Source organism: Octopus bimaculoides, chromosome 20, assembly GCF_001194135.2.
Source record: "Octopus bimaculoides isolate UCB-OBI-ISO-001 chromosome 20, ASM119413v2, whole genome shotgun sequence".
Taxonomy (NCBI): Eukaryota; Metazoa; Mollusca; class Cephalopoda; order Octopoda; family Octopodidae; genus Octopus; species Octopus bimaculoides.
The window spans coordinates 17200691-17215734 of record NC_069000.1 but is presented as its reverse complement, the minus strand read 5'-3'; the positions used below and the strand labels follow the sequence as shown (position 1 = coordinate 17215734).

The window sequence follows — 15044 nt, the reverse complement described above, 5'->3', positions numbered from 1 at the left end:
TATAAAAATAAAACTACCGAATAATAATAATAATAATAATAATAATAATAATAATAATAATAATAATAAGAAGAAGAAGAAGAAGAAGAAACTGAAGGTTTCATATTGGCGGCACAAGATCAAAGCCTGTTTACAAAAAAAAAATACAAAAAAAACTACCAGGCTACCGTTCTTCAAAACGGTTCTGACCCTAAATGCAGATTCTGCAACACATTTGACGCAACAATAGACCTTCTCGTCTCGGGAAGTCCTGTGCTGACATCAAACGAATAAAAAAAATCGCCACGATAGGATAGGGCAGTATTTAGATTGGAAAATATGTAAACAATACAAGATCAACACTCCTGCTTGCTGGTATGAACATCATCCTGAGCCAGTCGTTGAAAGTAAAAATGTCACTATCTTCTGGGATATTCCAGTCAACATTGACAGAACGATCCATGCTAATCGACCAGACATAATTATTAAAGATAAGGAGGAAAATGCTTGTAGACTAATAGATGTGCTAACGATTCTGCTGGCTGGCCGCCTTCCTCATAATAATAATAATACTTTATTTTTGTTGCAGTTTTGACAGTTGATTAGAATAAAAAGGCGGACTCACCATGAATATGGGAACTGCGACGCCAAGTTCCAATATGAGCGGTATGACGAAAAACATGAAAAATATGTCTGGCATGGATATGGCTGGTGGTATGAATATGGACGGTGGTATGAATATGGACGGTGATATGAATATGGACGGTATGAAAATGGTGAGTATAATGGTTCACTCCAGTGACATTCATGTTTTATAAGACATACCCTTGTGTTTTCAAGTGATGAGTGCTGTAGAAAAAGATTTAACTGTGGCTGCAGCAGTTTGGTTGAGTTCATAAACGGTTTCAAAACCCAGTCAAAACACACCCAAATTTGCTTAATCACTTTCCGTTTTCCAGAAAGGTATATTTTCCTTATCTGCTAGCTTAGAAATGTGAGGAACTTGTGTTGAAATTAGTGAATCAATAAACGACAATTTGTTTAACTAAACACTACTAACCCCTCTTTATTGCAGGCCTTCCATACAGGTGCCAAAGAAACCATTTTATTTACTGATATAAAGACAGAAAATGTAGCAGGTAAGTCTTCTGAGCATTTACGTTTACATTTTCTCAAATCTCAAACTTTACACGGTCTACTTATTCGTCGCGTATTAGTCGATGTGACACAGAAATGGATATCTTTAGAGCAAAGGAGAGATCTTTATAAATGTTTTAGCAATCAATTTTATTGTACTTAAGCCCTTCACTCCCTATGTATCTTAGTCCATCGACGACTTTTCTCTACTGTTTTCAACTTTAGTCTGTACTCTTTTAGGTCTTGTTGATTTTGAATCGTCAGTGATGCTTCCGTAACATTTTTTCTACGTTGGGGGCGTTGAGCCTATCCTACGCAAACCCCATTTTTTTTATCTCTGAGAAGAAGCGGTCTATATTGGTTTGGTCTCTTTTCTTTGACTTGTCTAGCATGAGAGGAACCAACAAGAGCTTGCGTTCCGCTGGCATATCCTTCAGAGTCATTGAAACACACAAGCCACCACACTGCAACTAGGACTGGGCCCTGTGGTGGAATTCTACTATATGCGCTCTCGTTCTATCAACAATTCAAATTTCGCTTCAAATTTGTATGTTTGTGATCAGTGTTAGAAATCGACGAGCAAATGGAATTCCATTGGCTTCAATATAGATAGTTGTTTGGTCATCTGAATTGCCAAATTAAATAAGATTAGATTGAATTAGATCAAATTAAATTGCCAAATTAAATTAAAGCTTATTATTTCAGAGGCACTTTGATTAAGGTAATTTTTCAGACAGAATAAGCGAGACAGGTGTATGAAAAAGCTGAATATAGCTATTATTACCGTATTCCAATTCCATTGGTCTAAAAGTTGAATAATTAAAAGATCTTATCACTATCGAACAACCTCCTAAAGTTTACTCCGATGAAAGTAGTCTTAAAGAACCAATAATAAAACTGTATCTCTAAGAAACAAAAAATAACGTAGATCAACATGAATCAAAACAAAGAGACGTCTTTCACAACCAAATCAAACCAAAACGTACAGTTTAAAATTTCAAATGGTTTCTACTTTTCTATCTTTTTTTTCCCCTTTTGTATTGCTCTCCACAAATAATACCGTTTCGAATGTCATGCGTAGTGCTTATATTGCATCCTCTTGTCTTCGTTCATGTAAACCGAAACCGTTGCTACTGAATTATTTGCTTTACATAGCGGATATATTGCTTTGTCATATATGCGAGTTCAGATAAGTTTCGTTAGAATGGAACTAACATCAACGCGTCCGTTTTTGTACAAAATCCCCACCATCATGATTACTCTTCAGCACATACATGCGCGCACACACACACACAACACACACACATGCAGACACATACATATACATATACATATACATATGCATACATACATATATACATACATACTTACACGCGCGCGCACACACATACATGCATAAGTGATCAGTGGACGTTCTGATTTTGACATAGATATGGAACTGTGCCAATGACACTATTAATAGTTCAATAACATTATATTGTAGAATTTTAACCATCCATCCATCCATCCATCCATCCATCCATTCATCTATCTGTCTGTCTGTCTGTATGTATGTCTGTCTGTCTGTCTGTATGTCTGTCTGTTTCTCAGGTCATCCCATAAGTTCTGTCCAAATTTTGAATAAAGAAAACAAGTAATCAAATGTTATTTCATTGAAATTTAACCATCAATGTACTTTCCCTGATTATCTTTGACTTCCATCTATTTACAAGCTTTTTAATCCCATCAATGTAAAACCCTTTTGGTTTCAAAGCGAACAACTCTGAAATGTCAGTTTCGACCTCCTCCTGGCTTGCGAAAGTTATGTCCTCCAAATGATTTTGTAAAATACGAAACAAATGGTAGTCTGAAGGAGCAAGGTCGGGAGAATAAGGTGAATGAGGAATTTTTTCTCAACCAAGTTCTTCGATCTTCTGTGATGTGATCATTGCAGTGTGGGGCCGCGCTTTGTCCTGATGAAACATCACTCATTTTCGATTCATTAAAGTGGGTCTTTTTTTCTTCAAAGCTTGGTTCAAATGCTCTAATTGCTGACGGTAGGCTTGAGCATTGATTGTTACATTAGGTGGTAACAATTCAAAGAGAATTACTCCTTCGCAATCCCATCAGATAGAGAGAAGAACATTTTTCTAATGAAGTTCCCTTCTCGGTTGTGGTTGAGTTTTTTCCCTTTCACTAAACCACTGTTTACGCCATTTAACATTTCAATAGAAGATCCATTTTTCGTCACCAGCCACAAGTCTATCCAAAAAGGGTGAAATGAGTTCGCGAGAATGGAGAGAAGAGCAGATGTCAACTGGGGATTTGCGGTTGCTTTTGGACAATTCATGAGGCACCCATTTTCCAAGTTTAGGAACCTTTCCAAGTTATTGAAGATGACGATGAACAGTTGTATGGTTTGAACTGAGTTTTATTGCCAATTCTTCAACTGATAATGCCTCAAGGAGCTTATCATCAAACTCAACTCAACGTCCTGTTCGATCTTCATCTTCAAGGCTGATATCTCCACTTCTGAATTTTGCAAACCATCTCCTGCAAGTTCTTTCATTCAAGCATTCTTTCCCATAAACTGAGTGTATGTTTCGAGTCGCTTCGGCTGCAGAGTTTCCTTTTTTTGTACTCATAAAGCATTATGTGCCTCAAATGCTCTTTGGATACTTCCATGTTAGAAAGGATTTTAATCAAAGAAATTTTAATTCTTACTATTCTGTAAAATAATATTTAATTAGTTTAAATGTAAAGAAATGCATAAAAATAATTTTAAATTTCATTAGACATTCTAAAATACTATTAAATTTCATTCAATTTTAAAAAAGGTAAAATTGGACAGAACTTATGGGATGGCCTGACATCTATCTATCTATCTATCTATATATCTATCTATCTATCTATCTATCTATCTATCTATCTATCTATCTATCTATCTATCTATCAACCGTACATACATACATACGTACGTACACACATACATACACATGCACGCACACACATAAACGGATGAACAAAGGAAAGAAAGTAGCATTCATTTCATTTAGTTATTTAGTAAGGGTTGTATGTATCATGGTGATGCAGCTTTGCATTACTTAAAGTTTCGTGGGTGCGGAATATATCCATATCATCAGATTTTAAAAGAATTTAAAAGAAAATTAAAATCATTTAGATCTCGATTGGTCAGTTCAGGTCACGGAAACGTTTCAACTATTTTAGGGACACCAGTTCCTCTATTGTATACTTCAACACACACACACACACGTTTTGTATATGTATACGCGTGCACACACAGAGATATACACATGCACACATATATATGTATATATATAATCGTTAAAGAGGACAAAAAGCGTCTCTTTAACAGTTACATATCCGCTATATCGAAAATCTACAATGGCTCCACAACTACCGTCTCGGCTATAACATTCGTGCCTCCTTTTATCCGTTACAGCACTTACCTAGCGTATCTGGTCGTTTAGATCACCTGTGATCTAAACGCCCATATTTTGCATACATATAAAATATATATGGAAAGGGTGAGAGAGAGAAAGAGAGATACATATATGTACATGTATACAGGTTCACATGCTTATTCCTAGGCAAACATGTATATCTACACTCGAACAAACACTCACTCACACACACACGCGCGCACGCACACACACACACAGAACTGAATCTAAACCGACTCATTCATCCAGAAAAGTACACATTATATCACGATTCTTTAAGTTGATACTTTAGGCTAAGCTCTCATTATCACCTTACTTGTATGTAAGATTCAGTTACCTTTAGATCTTATCAAACAATTTACCTAACATTTTACAACGGACAAAAGTAACCTTTAGACTTTATGTAATCTAGATGCAGACATTGCAGTAAACCCCGATGGAAAATATAGCTTTCGCCAAAGTGAATGAAATTTTTTTCACTTATTATTTTTCCTTCTTAATCTTTTATCGTTTACTTGTTTCAGTCATTAGACTGCGTCCATACTGGGGCACCACCTTGAAGTATTAGTCGAAATTTAGTACTCCAGTACTATTTTTTTTAATGTTTGGTACTTATTCCATCGGTGTCTTTTTTGCAAAAAAAAAAAAACGTCAAGTTACTAGGTACACAAACAAACCAACAACGGTTGCAAGCTGTGCAAGGACAACTACACAAATATAAAGGCACACACACACACACACACACACACACACACACACATGCATGCATACATACATAATTCATACGTACATACATGCATATATATATACGTACATACATGCATATATACATACGTACACATTACACATACGCGCGCGCACACACACACGCACACATGGATATACATGTATGTATGTATGCATAAAAGGATGCGTTTTGGGGTAGCGTTCAGATACATTCCCTGCCCATTTCTAACCCTTTTGCTGCGAAAAGCAGATATAAAAAAATAAATACGCCCTTTTAAAGTCTAGCCAGGCTCATGGGCCCAGTTTCCCGGTTTTAATGGCGTATGTGTTCCCCAGCTGGACAGGACGCCAGTCCTTCACAGTGTTATTCATTTTTGCCAGCTGAGTGGACTGGAGCAACATGAAATGAAGTGTTTTGAAGAACACAACGCATCGCCCGGTCCAGGAATCGAAACCACAATCTTACGATCATGATGCTGACACCCTAGCCACTAAGCCACACGCCTCCACAACCTATTTTTAATAAATACTCTTAATTAGTTCATGTTATTTTTTTGGTAACTGGTCCCATATATTTTATCTTGTTCATATAACATCTAAAATATTTAACTGTTTTTTTAATAATTTCTTATTTTTTCTTTGTAGTTTTAATGAATTTATCTTTTATGACTATTTTCATTTAACTGCTCCTCATTCATTTTCCCTTCCTTTCACTTCATAACTGCTTTATGCTATTGAAATAACGTAAAGGAGCTAGAATTGAACCTCTAGCAATGGTCATGATTGCTGGAGCTCTTGGAGGCGACGTGGTATGAAGTTAGTTTGTCTGTGTGAGAAGAGCTTCAGCATAACTGGAAGTGAATGACTTAGGGGATTTGAAGCATTAGATCTTTGTTATGAGCTGGATGTAAAGGGAGATTCTGCCTTAAATGCTAGTTTTGGTAACTCACCTAATTCTTACTGATGGATAAAGAAGGAAGCTCATGTGCTCCTGTGAGTAAAACTGACTTAAAGTACCAGAAGCAGGTGGAGGTGTTGTGTGTAGACAGCTTGTTTAGACAGATATATGAAGTATAGTCAACTGAAATGATTTTGTCAACTCAGGAGAGATGAAAGACAGTCAACTTTGAGTGTGATTTGAAATCAATCAATCAAAAGCTGTACTTAATGAGGTATTTAATTCAATATCTGATTCACTGCCCTCACAATATTACTTATCAGCCTGGAAGTTGACTCCTTAGTGAGATTTCATCTATGATGACCCTAATGGGACATAGTTAAATACTCTTACCATTTCTATCCTCCACTACATTTATTCCTTGGTTGTTCAATTTCCACCAAGATCTACTTTACCTTTCATCCTTTCAGGGTTGTTAAAATAAGTACCAGTTGAACACTGGGGTTGATGCAATTGAACTTGCTGGCCGTGTGCCAGTATTTGAAACTAGTATCTTACACTGGCTGGAGAGAACTAACAATTAAACTGATTCCAGTATTTGACTGGAACTGTTACAAAAGAGGAAGAAGAAAGTTACATCCATATAAAGGCACTGACTCTGATACTCCACTGATTTTGCAAGTCATTGTGCTTTCCTTAATCTTAATAATAATGTCCTAAATTTGAAGAAAGCTATATTTTTGGGGAGGAAACCAGTGATTAAACTAACACCAGTTCTTGACTAGAACTTATTTTAGCTGACCCATGAACAAAAAGAAAGGTAAAGTCAACCCTAGTGGGATTGATCATGGGATACAGGTAGTTGTAACTAAATGTTGCATAGCATTTTGTCTGTAATTGTATCGTTTCTGTCATCCACTACTTTAGTCAAAAGCCTTGCATTTTGTCAGAGATGAAAATGGTGAGTGGTGGCAAATGGATTGAAACAATGTTCTGCCTTTCTCAAATGATAGTATTCTTAAATTAGGCAAACAACTACAAATTCTTTTTGCTGGAAAAAAACAGTTTAGTTGTTCTAGTGCCCAGAACTTCAGAGTTAACTTATTTCCTTTTTTTTTTTTTCCTTTTAGCCTTTTTCTTCAGTCTTGAGCAAAACATGCAACAGAATTTGTCTGCTTTGTTCAGAGGCGCAATACAATGGATGTAGTAAGATTTGAACTTATAATCACATACATAGTCAATAACTTAACACCTTGAAATTTAGTTATTATGTATATTATTATTAATCTTACTACTCTTATTTTCCATTTTTATTTTCTTTTAATTTTGTAGAAACTAAACCAAAGACAACTGGTCCACCACCAACTCGGTGAGTATTTCTTTGTTTTCATCTAAGAACACTGTCAAATTTATGCTATTCCTTGCTCTCAAACCTTGTCCTTTCATATTTTTTTACTGATATTACCTTAGTCTCTGCACCCTAGAACTTGTTGACAGCTTGCTCCTCTCTATCTCGACAGTTAAACCAGTAAAATTGCCAAAAGAATAATTTTGATCATTACCCTGCAAAATCAGTGTTGAGTTTTGGCTAAATAACAACAGATGTAATGGTGCATGACACTTTTCTGAGCAAGACTTTGGGAAATTTGTGACTGGTAGTTATCCTATGGGAGGGGCTGTCTTTACACCATTATAAGCCCCCAGGTAAATCAATGCACTGGGCCCTATATTTATTTATTGATGGCAAGCTACAACAGGCATAGATCAGAATTGGGCTCTTAGACCATGCCTTAAGACAGCACTGCCTATGGGAGTGTTCTATAAAATTCTGTAACATAATTTTTGTCCTTGGGTAGCAACTGTTATTTCCCATTTGCTTACTCCTAGAAAGTAGGAAAAATGACTGACATTTCCTTCAAACTTTGCTTTTGTTACATTTATTAAAACCCTCAAAGAATCCCTCTCAAACACATGACTTTGATGCTTTTCCACTAATCCTGCTCATGATCAAATGCACATATTATCAGTCACAAAGTGACATGCTCAAGGAGTTAAAGTCAAGCAACTAACAAGCAAATTTGTGGTATTGAACAGAATATTTACTGAATGATATTTCTGTTTTGTCAGCTCAGTGTTGAATCTATCGAAAATATAATGGAATGTAAGTTAGTTTCAAGACATTGATGTCCATGCCACAAAAGCAAAGTTTGAAGGGAATAGTAGTCATTTCCTATGGTTTCTCGATAGAAGCAAATAGGAAATAACACTTACTGACTAAAGCCCCACAAAATTAAAATTTTGTTGCACAGTTGTAATCATTGGAAATTGAAGCATTGTTTTTTAAACTAATGGTTGTTAATTTCAGTTCAGCTTAAGAGTATGTATGTATATGTGCAAAAAAACGTCACCTATGATTAAATGTTACAGGAAAGAAACAAGAACATATTCTATTTTTCAAGTCAAGCTGACCCAACTGGCGGGAGACCTAGTGGTAGGCCAAGGGGGAATTCAATCAGAAAGCTGAGTGATGGTTGCTTATGATAGTACTCTATGGTGGAGGTGCTTGAGGAGTCCTCCACCATGACCCTTCCAGAAATATTGGTTGGATAGGGATGGATGGGTGACTGATTGAAATATATTGACTGCATAAAAGATGGAATAAAAATTTTGGTAGTTTTTAAACTATTTTATTCCTTTTAACTTGTCTCGTTTTTTAAACCTGTTTCCTCTCTCGCTCTCTTCTACTCCTCTTACTCCTACTCCTCTCACTCCTACTCCTCTCACTCCTACTCCTCTCACTCCTACTCTTCTCGCTCCTACTCCTCTCACTCCTACTCCTCTCTCCCCCCTCTCTTTCTCACACGCACAATTTTTTTTGGGGGGGGGTCTTGCTTAAGTTTTATTCTTCTTACAGGGTACCTTCGTCCTTATTTCAAACTTGTCTCTCACTTGTCTGTTTGTAATCTCTCATGATGATAATTTTGCATTCTTCTGCATTTTATTCTTTGTATAAGATGACTTATTTTATTCTTGTTTTGCCAACCCCACACCACCTTATTTTAAATTATTCTCTCAAGATAACCTTCTGCTCTTGCTGTCTTTTAGTCGTTTGTTCTTCCCATGAGATAACTTTCCTGCTTCAAACTTTGACTTCTGCTGCCTGTTTAAAATTTTTCCTTCAAGATAACCTTGTGATCTTGCATGTCCTCCACACAAACAAGATAACTTTCCTATTTTGAACACTTCAGGTGCACTTGGCTCATACTCTAAATTGTTCCTATAAGATAACCTTAAGATAGTCCAGTGTGTATGTTATTCAGCTCATGAAATGATATCTTATTTTATATTTGACTCCCCCCACCACATTTTTCAAAGTATACCTTGAAAAGATATTCTGGCTTCTATTGTAGTTTCTTCAGCTAACTTTACCTCTCTTTTTTTTTTTTTGTACACTAGCATATCTTTCATTTATCATTACTATTAAGGCTGCGAGCTAGCAGAACCATTAACATGTCAGATAGAAGCAAGTAAAAAAATAAAAGAAATTCATTCATGTGATACCTATTTTAATATTAGCAGTGATTTATAGTTCAGTGCAAGATTCTACAGCTATGTCTGGGATAAAGTTTGTTGAAGCTTGTTACAAAGTTGTTGAAGCTGGTTACAATGAGATAGTGTTATGACTGGGAGCAGGGTTCACATATTGTGTGACATAAAGTGTTGACTGCTTTATAAAATAAAGTAAAGTGAAATTCTTTTTTTATTTTCCAGGAAGGACTATGATTTTCGAGAAAATGCTATTTATGCAAAATCTGACAAAATGAAAGTAAGTCTTTTTCGCATGCACATTTACTCTTCATCTAACATTAACAACTAAAATAACAACAACAATAGTTATAATGCAACAATAATAATTTCCTATTTTGGCACAAGGCCAGCAAGAAGGAGGTATATCAGTTAAATATGCCTGATACTTATTTGAAGAGGTGAAAGGCTTCAAAGGATGAAAGGCAACACAAGATCTTAGTGATATAACTGAATATTATTATGTGTTGTTTTGTGCTATACCATTTGTCTTTTAATTTTCTATCAATAATATAGATTTATATAACTTTCATGGAGGTTATAGTTGGCTCAATTCATCCTAATTACATTTTATTATAATGATTTTTCTTTTTTTTTCTTTTTTTTTTTATAAGTCTTAACTTTAGCAAACAGAAAAAAAATGTGTTAGTGATGAAATCAATCCTGTTGTATGCTTCTCTGCAACGTAAGAAAATATTAAGAAATGAAATCATAATTTAAGTCATTCACGGCAAGAAAAACCATAGTACTCTGACAAGAAATATAATTTTCAATTAACTGTTGAAACATTAATAGAATAGTTTATCCTGCTATTGCTAAGTGACTAATGAATTATCTTTTAGTGTTAAAATTTCAGAAATAGTGTATAACCTAGTCTTAGATAATGGAATGACAAATGCTCTGATGTTAAATTGATAGTCCTCATTTAGCAAGCAGTAGCCTTGTAGCTTGAGACCAGCTAAGCCTGCAGGGTTTTTTCTGTCTCATTAAAGCTTATAGTGCTTATGTGAAGCTATGTAAATTGTTTTACTCATTTTTACACGAGAGAAGCTTACGTTCGATATCTGTAAGTGGAAAAGTATATTTCTTTGCTTTAATCTCCTTGAATAGGGGTTCAGTATTATATTATAAAGGTCAAGTTGATGTGTGCCTTCTAGTTGAATATTACTGTTGAAATGTTCTAACTCCAGTTAATGTTTTTAGTTCAGTGATTCTTGGGCTGATACTGACATGACCCAGCTTAGAAGAGTGGTTGTTGTGTTCTCTTAAGTATTTAATATTCATTTCAAATTGTGGTACAAGGCTAGCAATTTTGGCGGGGAGGAGGTATGTCAATTAGTCCGGCCTCAATGCTCAGCTGGTACTTATTTTATGAACCCCGATAGGATGGAAAACAAAGTTGACCTTGATGGAATTTGAAGTCAGAATGTAAAGAGAGAAGAAATGCTTAGCATTTTGCCTGGCGTGCCAACAGTTCTTTTGTGGCAAGAATTCTTGCCACTTTATAAATATTTGATATTAAGTTCACTTTATTCATCTCCATTTAAAGTCACCAAAAAGCTTCCATAGTCATTTAAGAACAGGCTGAATAATGGTAATAATGTGATATGCTTTCACTTCCATATTGTATTTCACTTGGTTAAATATAAAATAGTTGGCAGCAGTGTGCAGATTATGATATTCAGAATAGCCTAAAGATCAGTAGATCCTGAATACTAGACCTGTCTCCTAGATTGCATTTAACCAACATGTCATAGTTCTATTATACGTTCCCACAATCGCTACATCCCACGTATGTTCTCACTACCATCTATAAGTGCCCTTACTACTTTGCAATGCGCCACACATTTTTGTCTTTACTACCTCTAAATGTCTGGCATGTCAATTCCCACTGTCCTGCAATAATCCACACATCAGTGCCTTCACTGGCCTGCAATGTCTGTCACATCATGTCCTCATTGCCTCATAACACCCTAGATGTCAATGTCCTCAATTTCTCACAACAGCCCACAAATCAATATCTTTACTGTTTCACAACGCCTCATACATCAGTGTCCTCACTGCCTTACAACTGCCTACACTTCAATATCCTCAATTTCACACAATAGCCCACACATCGATGTAATCACTGTTTTGCATCTCGTACATCATTGTCCTCACTTTCTCACGACAGCCCACTCATTAGTATCCTCATCGCTTTACAACACTCCACACATCAATATCCTCACAACATCAGTGTTTCATGATGCCTTACACATCAATGTTCCCATTGCCTTGCAATATCCCACATCATACCTTAACTGTTATGCTTCATGGTTCTAAAACAAAAAGTCTGCTGCCTTAAATGATGGGGAACAGGATGAATATTGCTACTGCCATTTATATTAGGTGATCGATTTAGAGTTGAAGCACTTGGAGCTTTAGTTAGGTGATCTCTGAGCTATTAGTCTGTCACCATCAGTTTATGTGTGTTTTCCAATGCTTGCCTAGGTCAGATGGGATTTCTCCATGACAGTCTCTTTCCACTTGTTGCAGTCCTTTGACATCTTATTCATGAGGTTCAACCTTTTCAGACCAGCCTTAACCACTTTTCATCATCTCTTCTTTGGTCTTCATCTAGCACTCTAAATCTGAATCCTCGTGCCCAGTTTTTTCACTCCTTTCATTTGTGTTCTACACCCAGAACCATGCTAATAGTCTAGGAGTGAAACTTAGGATTTCTTGGTTTTCTTTGAATCAATTTTGATAAAACTTTTCCCAGCTGGTTTGCACACTATGGCAACACCCTTATGTTTTCATTATTCTGTGTAATGTCATTTCTTTTTTATATCAGATTCTTCAGTTTTTGGGTGAACTACGCTAATAGCTTTTGAATGAAAATAGCCCATCTAGACATTTTTTTTGTTTTGGAAAATGAAGAGTAATAATACATATTAAACAAACATTGAGTATATATTTAACAGAAAACCATGATAATATAAAATTTATTGACATAATGAATTATTTAACCACATGATTGCCAAGGAAGAAATGGTCTGATTGTGGGACCTCCAAGACTGTGACAGCTAGGGATTTAAGGAATATTTGTCTCAAGTTACATGGGAAACCTGGACAAACAAGCAAGGCCATTTTCACCACCTCTGGATTTCCTCATGTACTAAAGACCACCAGATATTTCATTCTCAGGACCATGGCTTCTGTGTGAGAACCCCTGGAACTGAATCCTCATAGGAGTTTGAGGCTTCAATGGGCCCAAAGTACATGACATTGGACATGAGTTGTGTTCTGTGCACTGATGAAAGCAGGGCGACCCTTGACAAACCTGATAGTTGGGCAAATGATTGGGTCTATTTTGGAGGTGAGCATCACCAGTGTTTAGTCAACAACAGAGTGGAGGTGTCATGTTGGGGACAGACTTGCTGGCCCAGTCAGGGTGCCTGAAGAAGTTAAAGTGATTGCAGCCGCCTACTGCAATTTCCTGAAGGAGGTTTTGGATCCCTGGCTAGATGACATACTGCTGTCATTTCTTAGGAATCTCTTATTCATGCATGAAAATGCTCCCTCCCACTCTGCCAGGACCACCCAAACATTCCTAGGATCCTAGGGCATACAAGGTGAAAGGTTGATGGTGTGGCTGCTAGCATCTCTGGATCTCAACCCCATCGAAAATCTTTGGTCTATCATTAAACAAGATGTTTATGCTGATGGACGCCAATTTATGTTGAAAGATGTTTTATGGGTGACCGTCAAAGCTGCAACAGAAGCAGTCCAACCTGCTACTATTAAGAAATTGACAGATTCCATGACTAATAAGGGTTTTGAAGTTATCTGTCAAAATGGCACTTATGTGGCTAAATAGTTCCTTATGTCAATAAATGTTATAATATTATTATGGTTTTTCTGTTAAATATATATTTAATGTATGCTTAATATGTATCATTACCCTTCATTTTCTGAAAAAATGTGTAGATGGGCTATTTTCATTCAAAAACTATTCATTCAAAAGCATGGTTCACCCAAAAACTGAAGAATCTTAAATAAAAAAGAAAGGACATTACACAGAATAATGAAAACATAACAAAGGTGTTGCCATTGTGTGTGAACCAGCTGCGAACAATTTTACCAAATTCGATTCACAGAAAACCAAAAAATCCTAAATTTCACTCCTATGCTATTAACGTGGTTCTGGGTGTATTTAGTGGTACATGCTTGTCTCATTTCTTTCTGGCTGTTTGCTCACCAGCATAATTCACTGCCATGCAACATCTCACTTTTTACATATGCTGCATTCAATATGTCCTTCTCTCAGAGACTCTCTTTATTAATAACAGAAGTAATTGTTCCATGAACTTTTCCCATTCTTTTCATACTTTGCCTAAAAAGCTTTTAGAACACCCACGTCTGCTGTTAATTTGGTCACTTAGGTAACAAAATCTATCAAGCATCTTGGGAAGCCTCCAGAATTTTGAAAGATTTAACAGGTTATTGCTACTACACTTCTGCAGTAATGCCTTGTGTACCAATAGCTAACACTGGGTACACTGTATGAAATGCCTAACTACTCTTTTTCAGGCATACTGAGCTGGATTGCTTTCAGTCAGTCTTATCTTTTTTTTTTTTTTTTTCCTATTTTTTGTTAACTAAATATTCTGTCTTTTGGATTACACCAATTTTATTAGTAATATTTAAAAAAAAGCAAAGTACAATGAACCATGAAATTCAGTATTAAAACCTGACACATTGGACAATGATAAACATAAAACTGGTTGTTCACAGTTGAAATGTCTTTGATTGTGTCTAAACAACCAACAAACATCCTACTTCTACTACTACTACTACTAACACTATACATAATGCATACACTACTATATGCTACATTTTAAAAGCAGGTGAACATTATGGTGGCATAAACAAGAAGGCAGGACATGCATATATGGGTAAAAATTTGCTTTACAATCACATGGTTTGTTCCAGATTTGACTGCTCTGCATGACTCTTTGAGCAAATGTCTTTCACCTTAGCTTTGGGTTGGGTGATGCATTGAGCAAAAAAAGAAAACATAAAATAAGTTTGTGTGTGTGTATGTGAAAAATGTAAGCAGGCGTGGCTGTGTCATAAGAGGCTTACTTCCCATAGTTCCACTTTCAGTCCCACTGCATGGCACCTTGGGCAAGTGTCTTCTACTACAGCCTCGGGCTGACCAAAGTCTTGTAAGTGGATTTGGTTGACGGAAACTGAAAGAAGTCCGTTGTGTGTGTGTATATATATATATATAT

At 36.1% G+C, this 15044-nt stretch overlaps 1 protein-coding gene and 1 long non-coding RNA gene across 7 annotated transcripts in view; both read left to right on the top strand.

Annotated features, from left to right (window-relative positions):
- The window catches only part of LOC106879801 (uncharacterized), a 129501-nt gene that overhangs the window by 16955 nt on the left and 97502 nt on the right, over positions 1–15044 (top strand). For all 6 annotated transcript variants that reach the window (XM_052975045.1, XM_052975044.1, XM_052975041.1 and 3 more), the window contains 2 exons: positions 569–755; positions 1055–1118. In XM_052975045.1, coding sequence (XP_052831005.1) covers positions 606–755; positions 1055–1118 — 214 coding nt within the window. In that variant the 5' untranslated portion in view covers positions 569–605. The remainder of the gene's footprint in view (positions 1–568; positions 756–1054; positions 1119–15044) is intronic.
- The window catches only part of LOC106879800 (uncharacterized), a 78660-nt gene continuing 71077 nt past the window's right edge, over positions 7462–15044 (top strand). The window contains exons 1-2 of the long non-coding RNA XR_008266311.1: positions 7462–7552; positions 9955–10009. This is a non-coding gene — a long non-coding RNA (uncharacterized LOC106879800). The remainder of the gene's footprint in view (positions 7553–9954; positions 10010–15044) is intronic.